Here is a 14,324-nt window from a genome sequence, read left to right on the forward strand (position 1 = left end):
ATGGAAGGAGCGTCCTTCGGAGCGGGCCGGGCGGGGGCGGCCATCGACCCCGTGGATTTCCTCAAGCAGCCGCAGACCCTGCTCCGGGTCACCACCTGGGTAAGGCCGAACGGCCGCGGGAGCGCGGGGATGGGCAGCGGCGGTGCGGGGACAGCGCCCGGTGCGGGGACAGCGCCCGGTGCGGCGGGCAGTGCCTGGATGATGGCAGTCTCCGGGTGATGGGCACTGCCGGGGCCATGGGCAGCTCAGGTGCATCGCAGCCGGTGCATCGTTCCCGGTGCTTGGTGCGGCGCCGGTGTGGTGTCGCTGCCGGTGCTCGGTGAGCTGCCCGTGCCGGTACGGTGCCGGTGCGGCGGGCGCTGCCGGTGCCGGTTCTCGGTGCGCTGCCGGTGCCGCTGCCGGCGCTCGGTGCGCTCCCGGTGCCGGTGGCGGTGCCGGTGGCGGTGCCGGTGCGGCGGGCGCTGCCCGGCCCCGCGGGCACGGAGTTTCCCCGGGAACGGGGCCGGGATGCGCCGCTACCCCGCTGCCGTGCGGTGCCGGAGGATGCGGCTCGGAGCCGCGGGCAGAGGACATTTTCCTGCCTTCCACGCTCCGTGCGTGCGTGTGTGTGACAGAAATCCGGGAGCCGGCCCTGCCCAGCTCCCCCGTGCTGCCCAGAGGATGTCGTGTTCGTTGGACGCTCCCATCTGTGAATTCCCGGTGTGAGCAGGAGGTGGAATGGGCAGTGCAGGCCTGAGGGAAGGCTGTGCTGGTCCCTGCCCAGGGTGCCCCCGGGGCCGTGGTGCCCCGATGCCCAGGGCTCAGCACAGCCCCCGATTTGCCTCCCCCAGCCTGGCTTTCGCTGAGATCTGCAGGTGTGCAGGGCCTTGGCAGGTCAGGAATGCCAGGTCCTTCCCAAAAACCCCGCTGTGGGAAGGATGTGCCATCTGCCCGGCTCTCACCTGGCTCCAGCGCTTGGCTGGGGGCTGTGGCTGAGCCTGGGGCTCGTCCTCGCCCATGTCACACCTGTGCTGGCCCTGTGTCACCGTGTCACCGAGGAGGGGGCTCAGCAAGCCGTGCTGGGAGGTGCAGCCATGCCCAGCTGCCCCTGTTCCACCAGGCACCGAGGGGCTCTGCGGCCTGGGCTGCCCTGGGAGAGGCCCCAGCAGCAGCACATGAGCGATTCCAGCTGCAGTCACATGCTCAGAGCCGAACCACACGCTGCAGTGTGAGCCTGATGGGAGCTGCTGTCCTTCCCAGGCCTTGGAGGAGGCCCACAGCTCCACTGATGGGGGAAAACGGGGCCAGGGATCGATCTGGGGCATCCAGATCCATGGATGGGGTGTGGATCTTGGTGTGGATCTTAGGGCATTTTGGGCAGGGTTGAGGCACAGGGTAGAAGTTGTTTCCTAGAAGAAAACTTGGTCTGGATCCTCCTTGCTGGCAGTGCTGTAGGGTTTGGGTACAGTTAAATCAGTCTGGTGAGTTCAGCCCCCCCTAAAATCCTAAAATAAATGTGTCACCCTGCATCCAGAGGGCTCCCCGTCCTTGTTGGATGGAGGGGGTTGGACACTGCTGGGAAGCAGGACCAGAGTATGGAATGTAGGTACAAAATAAAAACCCCAGTTTAGGAGATATTCCTGTATATACTCAGTGGTTTATTGAGGGGTGAAGGGCTGAATCCCATCACCACTTTCCTGGCTCTGTGCTCCCAGGAAATCAGTGACAAACGAGTGCTCACAGCCACAGAAATGCACCAGCTTAACTCCAAACAGGTGCAGGGCCAGCAGTGTGCACAAACTGGGATGAGCACGCTGCCGTGCTGCCATCCCAGAAGCGTTTGCAGCGTTCAGAGCTGGCCAAAGCCCATGGAGCAAAAAGGGAGGTTTTGCCCTTTGCAGTGGGCTGGGGGAGGGTTTATCAGGGTCAGGGTTTATCCAGCCTGAGGGTTCAGAGCCCCAGTTTGGTGTCCCAGCCCAGTTTCCCGTGTGTAAAACCAGTTCAGCATCTGTGATCCTGCCCAGTGTGAGCTGGGGCTGCACTCTCAGCACAGCCCTGCTGCTGCTGTGCCCTGTGCCAGCCCAAACCCGTGCCAGCACAGAGAAACTGGGTGGGAGAGACACCCAAAGCTTTGCTGGGGTCCCTGCTGCCTTCCTGCCGCTGTCCTGGGCGGGTGGCAGCGCTGTGGCACGTGGTGGCACCGTGCTGGAGGCAGGGCAGGAGCTGGAGCCGATGCCCAGGTGCCATCCCTGATTGCCAGACCTTGCCAGGGCTCCCTGCCTGCCCTCCCAGGGGGATGAGCTGCACAGAGCAGCCACGGTGGGTGTTTGCTGGGCTCAGGGCAGCTTTGGGGTGGGATTTCTCACGTGGTTTTCCTTTCTGTGCCTCGGCGATGCAGCTCAGTGCCCTGGTTACCCTGAGCAGCAGGATCCCACAGCTGGATCCCACAGCCCTGCTCTGGGTGTGGGGTCAGCCTCTCCTGGGGAAGGAAGGGCTGCCAGCATGGGCTGGGTTAGGTGGGGGTGATGGAGAAACCCCACAGGATTGGGGCAGCCCCAGTGCCCGAGGTGGGTGACCCCATCTGGTGTGGGTGATGGCCACTGCTGGGGCTTCCCAGCACCAAAGGAAGGTCCAGTTCTCTTTTCTGGAGCTCCAGAGGCTGCCTTGTGCTGGCAGACATGTGAGGGGCTGGCAGGTGAACAGTGACCAGCACAGAAATCCCCAAATGTCAGCGGTGCCCAAAGGGGATTCCTGCTTCTGCCTCCCCCTGAGAGAGCAATTCTGAGTATCTGAGGGGGAAAAACACCACTCCTGCCTCGAGCTGCGAAATCAAAAGCTGGAAAGAACCATTTAACAGTTCCTCATTCATCTGTTCCCTCTCTGTCTGATGCAGTTTGTCAGATGAAGATGTGATCGCTCTTGTGGTTTCCTTTTGAGACATTTTCTGCACAGCCAAACAGAGTCGATATTCACGAGGGCTGCCTGCAGAACCATGAGCTCCTGTCTCTGTCCCTGCCCGTGCCAGCCAGCCTTTCAAGTGGCCACTCAGCTCCCCAGGGCAACTGTTCGCTTAACACAGGCTTAGCTTTGCTTTTTAAAAGCACTTTTGGAAAATATTTTCAGCAATAAACTTTTTCGGTGATTCCTGTGATTCCATGCAGGGCAGCAGGAGAAGCTCAGTGCTGGGTCCCAACAGTGCATCCTCATCCTCCTGACTCACCCATCCCATCCCATCCCTTTATCCCATCCCATGGATCCCATTATCCCATCCCATCCCTTTATCCCATCCCATCCCATCCCATTATCCCATCCCTTTATCCCATCCCATCCCATCCCATCCCTTTATCCCATCCCATGGATCCCATTATCCCATCCCATCCCATCCCATCCCATCCCTTTATCCCATCCCATGGATCCCATTATCCCATCCCATCCCTTTATCCCATCCCATCCCATCCCATTATCCCATCCCTTTATCCCATCCTATCCCATCCCATCCCTTTATCCCATCCCATGGATCCCATTATCCCATCCCATCCCATCCCATCCCATCCCTTTATCCCATCCCATGGATCCCTTTATCCCATCCCATGGATCCCATTATCCCATCCCAGCCTCCCTGGGGCTCAGCAGAGGTGCAGGCGATGGGCTCTGGATGGTTCCTCAGGGGTTTCACTGACTCCTGAGCTCTCAGGGCTCTCAGGGAAGAGCCCCAAGGCTGCCCTGGCACTCCAGGAGCCCCAGCAGTGCTCAGAGCCATTACCATGATCTGAGCAGCCTCACACTCCAGTCCTGACCACTTTTCAGAAGGGTCATCAGATTTCTGCCTTAATTTTCTCTTTCTGCAGGCTGTGGATTAAAGGCAGAACTTAAACTCAACATTTTGGTAATGGAATTATGGGGGAGCTCTGCTGCATCTGAGCTTGGAATGGCTCTGAACTGTCATGCTCTGTCATCTCTGGTTTCAAGCCCTGCTGCTGTGCTATGTGCTCCGATTGCAGGGCGAGATTGGGAGCCTTGAATGAGTGCCGTGTCTCAGCCAGCATCCCTTACCACATCAGAAAAAGTAATTCAGGAAAAATCAGTCATGTGGCCATCAACAGACATCCTCCCAAGCTGGTTAGCCTGGTGGAGGTGGCCCTAAACCCATTACAGGCAGCATCAGCCCTTCTCTTGCTGTGGCAGAACCCATTCTCTTGGTGGCATCTCCATGGTGGGAGATCTGCAGGGCCTAAAGCTGAGCTTTGGTCTCACAGCCCCCAAAAATGGTGCAGACCAGTGCTGGAAACCCCTGTGAGGATAAACTGCAGGGGGAGCAGGGGCTGAGTGCCCCCCGTGCCAGGGGATCCGTGCCAGGGCATCTGTGCCAGGCCATCTGTGCCAGGGGATCCGTGCCAGGCCCGTGCACTGCCCGGGGCTTACAGGGAATTAGGGAAACACCCGCTGCTAAGCAGGATTTGGCCTCTGCTAATTTGACCTGAATTGTTTTCCTTTCCCATTTGGTGGGGACTCCTTCCCTCTGGGATGGGCAGGGAGCGGAGCAGGAGGGGTTTGGGGGCAGTGAGGGATCTCAGGAGGGGTTTGGGGGGCAGTGAGGGATCTCAGGAGTTTGGGGACAGTGAGGGATCTCCAGGTGTTTGGGGACAGTGAGGGATCTCAGGAGGTGTTTGGGGGACAGTGAGGGATCTCAGGAGGTGTTTGGGGGGCAGCGAGGGATCTCAGGAGGGGTTTGGGGGCAGTGAGGGATCTCAGGAGGTGTTTGGGGGGCAGTGAGGGATCTCCAGGTGTTTGGGGGACAGTGAGGGATCTCCAGGTGTTTGGGGGACAGTGAGGGATCTCAGGAGGTGTTTGGGGGCAGTGAGGGATCTCCAGGTGTTTGGGGGTCAGTGAGGGATCTCAGGAGGGGTTTGGGGGCAGTGAGGGATCTCAGGAGGTGTTTGGGGGACAGTGAGGGATCTCCAGGTGTTTGGGGGACAGTGAGGGATCTCCAGGTGTTTGGGGGGCAGTGAGGGATCTCAGGAGGGGTTTGGGGGGCAGTGAGGGATCTCAGGAGGGGTTTGAGGGGCACTGAGGAATCTCCAGAGCTTGGCCTGGCTCTCTGCACCGGTGGGAGATGAGCTCTGGGCTGTTCTCATGGATTCCATCTCCTCCATGCTGACAAGGATCTGTGTGTGTAACCAAAATCAGGCTCTGCAGTCTCCTGCCACCCCACACCTTCTGCTGGTGTTTTTTATAGGCCCCAAGTGCCGGAGCAGCTCGTGAGCAGCGGGAAATGCTCACCTTAAGATGGCTGACAGCTCCCACCGGAGCTCCCAGCTCCTGCTCCCCTGTGCTGATGCTGCTTGCTTCCCTTGCCTGCCTCTGCTCAGGCTGAGGGATCTCCTGAAGCACATGTTAGGGGATGGGCTGCACACAGCTGAAAGCAACAGGGAGAAAACTGTTTGTGTGCTGGGGTGCAGGCTGCTGGAGCTTCAGGGGGAATGGGGATCTGCAGAGCACAACCCCAGGAGAAAGGCAGGCAGGCTGGGCAGCAGCATCCTCCAGATGGCAAAATGGGCTGGAGGGAGGGCAGGCACAGCTCCAGCTCCATCCACACTGAGAGGTGTCTGCACCCGGGCACCCTGGGCTCCTTCTGATGGATCCAGCAGAATCCTGGAGCGGTTTGGGCTGGAAGGAGCCTTAAAGCCCATCCAGTGCCACCCCTGCCATGGCAGGGACACCTCCCACTGCCCAGCCTGGCCTTGGGCACTGCCAGGGATCCAGGGGCAGCCACAGCTGCTCTGGGCACCCTGTGCCAGGGCCTGCCCACCCTCTGAGCAGAGAGAGTGTCCCACTGTCCTGTGTCACTGTCCTGTGTCACTGTCCTGTGTCACTGTCCTATTGTCCTGTCCCACTGTCCCATCCCAGTGTCCTGTCCCAATGTCTGTCCCATTTCCTGTCCCACTGTCCCACTGTTCTATCCCCCTGTCCTGTCCCACTGTCCTGTCCCATTGTCTGTCCCACTGCCCTGTGTCACAGAAATGCTGCCTGGCCTGCAGAGATGTCTCTTCTTGCTTAGAATCACACTTTTTAAACTTGCACCGGCTCAGCCACGAAAAGCAGAATTTGCTGCTGGTGGAGTTGGGTTGTTCAGATGGAAAATGAAGTGTCCTGTGAAGGCAAATCCTCTGAGATGCTGCTCAGGCCACCAAGCCTCGCTCACAGTGGAAAATCTGACCCTGTGTTTTCCCTTTCTGTCTCTGATGAGCTGCTTGGGGCTCTGAGCCGCTGTGGTTTGTGAAGGTGATGGGGAAATGCTCTTGTACTGTGGGAGCTTCAGAAAAAACACAGGGGGTTTATTTCCCTGCCCACATTTATTTCATCTACCCACGTTTTCCTAAAATAAAAGCACTTTTTCATCCAAACTTAGAAAGACAACACCAAATTTATTCTCATTAAAACGTTTCACCAGCACCAGTGGGTTTTTAAAGAAAAACCATAACATAACAATCCTGGGGTGAGGGAGAGGTAACCCATGGCAAGGCACGTTGTGACAGGAATATTCCAGGCAGTGCTGATGGTTTGAGCTCCTCTATCAAATGTGTGCACTTGGAATTTGTGGCTCCTTTGGCCTCCCAAGGAAAAGCTGCCTGTGCTGTGTTTTGTACATTAAAATGTGCTTGTGTCTCATGGTTTGAGCCACTTGGCTTGTCTGGCAGCAGGAAGGATGCTCTGCTTTCCAAAACCCTTTGGAACTGGAAATTAAGTGATAAAACATCATTTAAAATAAAAAAAAAATCAACACTGAGAGCCCCAGGTGTGCAAAGCTGGTGCAGGCACCCCACACCTGTGCTGGGCCATCCTGAATTGTGTTTATGGGATATTTATGGGAGCTCCCCCTCCTCACAGAGCTCTGGGCTGCAGCAGGTCCCCACAAGCCTGGAGCAGGCTGATAATCCTGGGGGGAATGAGTGGAACCTCTCAGAGCAGCTGAGTTCAGGTTTGCTGCCCTGCCCCAGCAGTGATGGTGTGGAATCAGAGCTCCTCAATTATTCATGCTTTCCAGAATCACATTACTCCTTCCCAGGGCCTGCTCCATCCATGCTGCTGCTATTTCTGATGGTAAATAACAATTCTGCATTATTTATGAGCAGATTTTTACAACTGCCGATGTTACAGCTGCTGCCAAAGCCCTGGGAAAACGATTAGGGCTGTTTGTTGCTGTTTGTGCCTTACACACGGCCCCTCCTGGGTGAGGATGAGGAGGGTGGGGATGGTGGTGATGGGGAGGATGAGGATGGTGATGGTGGGGATGATGGTGATACGAGGATGAGGATGGTGGGGATGAAGGTGGTGACAATGATGGTGATGGTGATGATTATGATGAGGGTGATGATGGTCATGATGATGGGGATGAAGATGGTGATGATGATGATATGATGATGATGCTGCCATATTTTTAATAAATCACCAAGCGCTCCCCAAGCACAGCACCAGGAGGAGCAGGGTGCAGGTGCCACAGGGTGACGTGGGTGGCCCCTGAGGTGCCACAGGGTGACGTGGGTGGCCCCTGACTCGTGGCTGGAGCTCAGGACTGACCTGGGCCAGGGATGGGTGTGGGACAGGGCCCCAGGCCATGGCTGGACTCCCAGAGGAGGAAGAGGAGCAGATCTGTCCCAGTGCTATGTTAGAGGGTGGTTGGACCCTGGGGGAGGTTTGCCCACTGTGGGCTCTGCTCCATTCCCCCTGCTCTGTGACACAGCCGCCCTGGGAGCTGCAGGAGGTGACACAGGTGACTGTGAGAGCCACCAGCTGGGCTTCACACAGTGTCACCTGTGTGACACTGGTGCTGGTCGTGCTGTCCCTGCAGGCACAGCCTCCTATCTCTGCCCTGCATGCCTGGGAGCAGCAGGGAGGCAGCAGCGCTGCTGGTGCTGGCAGGGATGAGATCAGAGGCTCCCAGTGTGAGGGAGATGTGCCACCTCCCCACACATGTCCCCTGTCCCCTCCAGCCGCCATCCAGCCCTTCCCTGGCTCAGCTGCTCAGCTGTCCCCTGTCCCTGGGGACACCAGGGGCTTTGTGGGGCCCAGAGAGCAGCACAGCACAGAGCCCCTGCAGGGATGTGGGTATCCTTTCCCTCCCCAGCGTGTCTGGAGAAGCAGGGCCTTGCCCCACTGTGCCCAGCAGGGCATTGGGAGGCAGGAGGAGGTTCCAGGATGGAACACCCAGGTGCAGCCTGGAGCCACCAACCAGAGCAGAGCCGGGATGTGTCTGACAAATGCCACGTTTGGGATGTGTCTGACAAATGCCACGTTTGGGATGTGTCTGACAAATGCCACGTTGCCATGGAGTCAGGGCTGGGATTTGAGGATGGGATTGTCACTGCTGTTGGGGAGCAGAGTTCAGTGCCAGCAGCCAGCTGTGCTCTGTGCCTGCTCCTGCAGATCTTCTCCATCGTGGTGTTCGGCTCCATCGTCAACGAGTGCTACGTGAACAAGGACAGCCAGCACCCCGAGCTGCTCTGCATCTTCAACGAGAATGAGAGTGCCTGCAGCTACGGCATCGCCGTGGGCGTCATCGCCTTCTTCGGCTGCATCTTCTTCTTCGTGCTGGACCTGCACTTCCAGCAGATCAGCAGCGTCAAGGACCGCAAACGGGCCGTGCTGCTGGACCTGGGCTTCTCAGGTACCCTGATCTGTCCTGCTTGGGTCTCCCTTCCCTTCCCTTCCCTTCCCTTCCCTTCCCTTCCCTTCCCTTCCCTTCCCTTCCCTTCCCTTCCCTTCCCTTCCCTTCCCTTCCCTTCCCTTCCCTTCCCTTCCCTTCCCTTCCCTTCCCTTCCCTTCCCTTCCCTTCCCTTCCCTTCCCTTCCCTTCCCTTCCCTTCCCTTCCCTTCCCTTCCCTTCCCTTCCCTTCCCTTCCCTTCCCTTCCCTTCCCTTCCCTTCCCTTCCCTTCCCTTCCCTTCCCTTCCCTTCCCTTCCCTCCTCGCTCCAAAGCTCATTTCCATGGTGCTGGAGCACCCAGCCCTTGTTAGATGAATTTTACAGCCCCTTCCTGAAATCCTGGATTCCAGCAGAAGGGGGATGTTGGGATCTATAAAATTAGAGGGTTTTGAGAAAGAAATCTCTCACCCTGGCAGCCTCTGCTCCCTGCCAGCCACGGGGCTGGCACTGCTCTCACACCCTGCCTCCTGTCCCTCTGTCCCTGCGGTGGATCCACCGGGAGGAGAAAGGAGAGAACCAGCCTGGAATCCTGGAATCCTGGAATGGTTTTTTGGGAGGGACATCAAAGCTCACCTTTAAAGGGGCATTGGAAGGGACATTAAAGCTCCACCTTCCGCTAGACCAGGGTGCTCCAAAGCCAGTTAAACCCTTCCAATGTCCAATCCTCCCAGGGATCCAGGGGCAGCCAGAGCTGCTCTGGGCACCCTGTGCCTGTTCCACCCTCCCAGGGAAGAACTGATTCCTGAAATGCATCTGGGCAGTGTCTGGCTGGTGGCTCTGGGTGGCTCACAGCCTCAGGGCCACACTGAAAGCAGCATTTGCAGCCTTCTCCTCCAGCTGCTGCTCCAGCTGTTCCCATGGACAGGGTGTGCAGGATTCCAGCCGTGATTAGGGTGGTAACACATCCCGGCTGTTTGCACTCCGTCTGCAGACCCCTAAATGCTCATTATCTCCTTAATTGATCATTATCTCCTTTAATTGATCATTATCTCCCGCGGCGCTTCCTGGCCCTCCTTTCCCGGGGTGCTGCAGGCAGAGGAGCTGGGGCTGCACATTCAGCCTCACCCACGGTGCCAGCTCAGCCCTCTCCGAGGGTTCTAAAATTCCTGTCCAAGCATCACCCGCACCTGGCTGCTGTTACTGGTTTATACTGGGAGGGACTGGGCGCTCAAAACGGGTTATGCTGGCTGCTGTTCTGGAGTGCTGGCCGTGTCCGACCCATCCCTGCCCTGGCAGCGCCCCCATCCCTGCCCGTGGCACTGGGGCCGTGCTGCTGCTGCTGCTGCCCAGGGCTGCCGGTCCCCGCAGCACAGAAGCTTCTGGAAGGCAGCAGGGCTGCCCAGCGCTCCTGCTGCAGGTGCTGGGGCTCCAGCATGGGCAGGGAAGGTCGGTGCTGCAGAGGCATTGGTGTGGCAGCTGCAGTTCCCAGCGCAGCCGTGCTGGCTCCGGGCTGGGCGTGATGTCATTTTAACCCCTGACAGCCCGGGGTGCCGCTGGGGACGCACGGTGGGCAGGGGAGCGGTGCCAGGGAGGACGAGCTGCGCTGGGTCCAGGGGTTCACACAGGAACAGCTTCCCCTCCACAAACCAGTGCCAGCTCCAGTGCCAGTCCCTTGTGCCAGCCCTCTGTCCCTGAGCCTGACCGGTGCCATCCCCGTGTCCTTTATGCCAGCCCCGTGTCCCCAGCCTTATTGCTGAGCCCAACCAGTGCCAGCCCCAGTGCCAGCTCTGTGTCCCCAGCCTTGTCCCTGACTACAACCAGTGCCAGCCCCATGTCCCTTGTGCCAGCCCTGTGTCCCAGAGCTTGTCCCTGAGCCTAAACAGTGCCAGCCCCATGTCCTTTATGCCAGCCCTGTGTCCCCAGCTCTGTCCCTGACTATAACCAGTGCCAGTCTCTTGTGCCAGCCTTGTGTCCCCAGCCCTGTCCCTAAGCCTAAACAGTGCCATTCCCATGTCCCTTGTGCCATTCCCACATCCCTTGTGCCATCCCCACGTCCCTTGTGCCATCCCCATGTCCCTTGTGCCATCCTTACGTCCCTTGTGCCAGCCCCATGTCCCTTGTGCCAGCCCCATGTCCCTTGTGCCATCCCCGTGTCCCAGCCCTGTCCCTGAGCCATCTCCTGCTGCTCCCACAGTGGGAATTATTAACCTTTGGGAGCTGCTCTTGTTTCACCTCAGGGTTTTTGACTCCCAAAGTTTCCCCAGTGTGATTCTGAGCAGTGGCTGAGGTACAAATGTAGGTTTTGGGGCTGGTTCCCATTGCAGGGAGGAGCTGCTGGCGAAGCCCCCCTGGAACAGCAGGAACAGAAAATATCCCTGAGTTATAGGGTGACCTTTGAGGAGAAAATCCCAGTAAATCTCTGCCCTTTAGTGCTGGCAAGCAGGCACCGTGCTGAAGGGAAGTGAAAATGCTCATGCAGAGATTTGGGTGGGTTTGGTGACAGGCTTGGCTGCATTTGGTGAAGGTTCTGTCATTTGGAAAAGGAAACCAAACCTTCACTCCCTGTGAGGGGAGGATTCGTTCCATGGCCAGAACTGGTGTTGGGAATTCCCAGGCCCAGCCATGCAGGAGGAGACAGGGAATGTGTCTGAAAGTGCAGTGAGGGGCAAATTCTGAATTAAGGCCTTGAGCCCTGCACCCCCAGCACTTGGTGTGGATGCTCCCAGGCATTTTATGGCATGTTTAGGGAAAACTGGCAAGAGAAATGGGAATAAATGGGAATAAAGAGAGGTTTAAAGGAGGAATAAAGCCTGGCTGCTGACCCTCCTGTGCTGATGATCCTTGGGGGCTGCTGGGCAGCTCAGCACTCCCAACATCCATGTGTGCACTGACACCCAGAATCTGGGACATCAGCAATGATGGGGACCCTGAAAGCAGCACCATGGGAGGGTCCAGGTGCTGCAGAGCTGGAGCACACCCCTGCTGCTGGCCCTGTGTGCTCCTGGCTTTTCCTTGGCTGTGCCCTGAGCTGCTTGGCACTGGGCAGGGCTGGTGGCTAGGGATGGAATTAGGGCAGCTGCAGCCCTATCTTGCTCAGCCAGCTTTGCTTCCAGGCAGGAATAATCAAATAATCACCAGAGTGCTCCTGCTCAGCCCCACAGGCCCAGGGGGGTTCTCTGCAGGGATGAGCAGAGCTCTCACGTGTCCTGGAATCGCAGAATTACAGAATGGTTTGGGTTGGGAGGGGCATTAAAATCCATCTCATCCCACCCCTGCCATAGCAGGGACACCTCCCACTGTCCCAGGGACACCTCCCACTGTCCCAGGGACACCTCCCACTGTCCCAGGTGCTCCCAGCCCTGTCCAGCCTGGCTTGGGCACTGCCAGGGATGCAGGGGCAGCCACAGCTGCTCTGAGCCTCCCCACCCTCACAGGACAGAATTTCTCCTCCAGATCCAATATAAATCCACCCTCCCTTGTCCTGTTATTCAGTGCCCTTGTGCAAAGTCCCTCTCCAACGCGTCCGGGGGGGATGTGCTGTCCTAGGAATTCTTTCTGATAAAGAACTAGCGGCAAATGTCACACGAAATTCGTAAAAAATGAATATGTATGAACCTATTGTGAAATTGTATGCACATGTATCTGAGAGGGGGATAAAAAGGGACCTGAAGTCCCCAGAGGTACACGTCATTTTAGGTCATTTTAGGGGAACGATTCCCACACGCGTCCAGCGCTGTACTAAACATTCCAGCTTTACAACTTTCACAAAAGTTGTAGAGTTTTGATTATCTCCACCAAGCACGTGTTCCCCCGCAGGTTTCCTGGCCTTCCTGTGGTTTGTGGCCTTCTGCTTCCTGGCCAACCAGTGGCAGAGGACGACGCTGACGCGCGGCTTCGCGCAGGGCGCGGACGCGGCGCGGGCGGCCATCACCTTCTCCTTCTTCTCCATCATCATCTGGGTGAGGGGCTGGGGGGGCCACGGCAGAAATGAAACCTGCCCGAGGTGCTGGGGCGGGCTGGCTTTGCAGAAGTGATCCCTGGTGGGTGCAGAGGGGCTGCACTGGGGAGCCTGCACACGTGGAACTGGTGGTTTCCAACCTGGGGAGCTCGGCTCAGCCTCCTCTGCCTGGGGAACCCCAGGCTTCCCTTTCTCCCGGGGCTGGGAGGTTTTGTTCCTGTTGAAAACGTGTGGCCAGGCACGAGCTGCCTTCATTTCAGGGCCTCCCTGGAGGCAGGGAGCCCCCTGAGCAGATCTCTGCACTGAGCAGCTCCATGGGTGCCTGGGGGATTTGGGAGCTCTCAGCTCCTCCTGGGCCACACCAGCCTGTCCACCTGGAGAAGGGGCTTAGGAACCCCCCTTGATCCCATTTCCAGCTCCACCTGGGCAGGGGGACTCCAGCCAGAAGCTCACGTGGACCCCACATGCACCTCAGACAGAGCAATCCTAACTTTATACACATGACAGCAAGCCCTTGGCTGGCTACTAATACCTAGAGATGTTTGGTGTTTATCATAGCTAGACCCATGAGAACATCACTGAGGTTCTCACCAGCAGTCAAAAAACAACATGAAAGGCAGAACATAGGAAAACAGAATAAAGAAGAGAGAACATCACAATGGCACCTCAATGCATGGTGAACACCATAATTCTGGTTCAATCACCTGGGAGCCCTCTTAAAGACAAAGGGAAATCCCAGCATGTCTGGCATCAACCAGGAGAAATTGTAACAAACAAAGGTACCAAAGTCCTCAGGAATCTTATGTTCAAAATATCCATGAACAGTTTGGAAAAGGGCCGAACAGCAGTCTGGCAAAGATGAGGGTCAGCTATGAGGAAACACCAAAGGATCTCATAGAAGTCACTACAGAGCAGGAAAATGGCAGGTGAATTTCAGCGGAGATGTGTGCACCGGGGGGATCCCAGCCCAGAGCTGTGTGTGCAGAGGCAGGGATGGCTCTGGGTTATCCCCAGCTTCCCCAGGGCACAGAGCCCCGGGATGTGCCCTAATTCCACATTGCCTCCAAGGAACTGGGGCAAAGCCAGGGCAGGCTTTCCAGCACAAGCCCCGCTCCAGTTCTCCCCAGTTTAGCTGCTCCCTGCTTTGTGATTATCCCAATAAATCTCCTCTAATCCCAGCTCTTCCCCATCTCTGCCAGGGATACTCCCCATCCCATCAGCATCTGCTCCCACCCTGGAGGGCCATGGGGACACTGCTGTCACCCTGTCCCATCCCGATGGTTGGGAAGCCATTCCCGGCCTCTGCAGGCGTTTTCAGCCTCATCAGAACGTCATTTACAAACTAATTGAATTGTTAATGAGTCCTCCTGGAAGGAGAGGAGCTCGGGGCCCTCCCGGCTTTGCCGCCCACATCTCCCAACCTCAATTCCAGCAACCTGGAAAGGGGTGAAGGAGCCTCGGCAGAACTGACCTATTTTCCTGGGCTGGCTCTCGGCAGCTCCCCCTCCCCACAGCAGATGTGTTTATTTGGGCCAGCTGTGCCAGATGTGCACGGCCAGGGCCCCCCAGCCCGGGCAGAGCTCTGGGGGTCCCCCTGCCCCACAGAAACAGCTCTGGAGTGTTCCCGTGGGGTTTGGGGCTGGGGTGGCTCTGGGGTACAGCAAGGGTGGGGTGGCAGCATGTGGGGTGCTGTGTGGGCTCGGTGCTCTGCAGGGAATGGGCGATGTGGGGTGATGGGGATGCGGG

The 14,324-nt window shown here is 57.7% G+C and overlaps 1 protein-coding gene across 1 annotated transcript in view; it reads left to right on the plus strand.

The window, feature by feature from the left end:
• SYNGR3 (synaptogyrin 3) overlaps positions 1 to 14,324 on the plus strand; it is an 18,941-nt gene continuing 4,617 nt past the window's right edge. The window contains exons 1-3 of the mRNA XM_058815899.1: positions 1 to 99; positions 8,404 to 8,644; positions 12,437 to 12,579. Coding sequence (XP_058671882.1) covers positions 1 to 99; positions 8,404 to 8,644; positions 12,437 to 12,579 — 483 coding nt within the window. The remainder of the gene's footprint in view (positions 100 to 8,403; positions 8,645 to 12,436; positions 12,580 to 14,324) is intronic.

This window comes from Ammospiza caudacuta, chromosome 17 (assembly GCF_027887145.1).
Source record: "Ammospiza caudacuta isolate bAmmCau1 chromosome 17, bAmmCau1.pri, whole genome shotgun sequence".
Lineage (NCBI taxonomy): Eukaryota > Metazoa > Chordata > Aves > Passeriformes > Passerellidae > Ammospiza > Ammospiza caudacuta.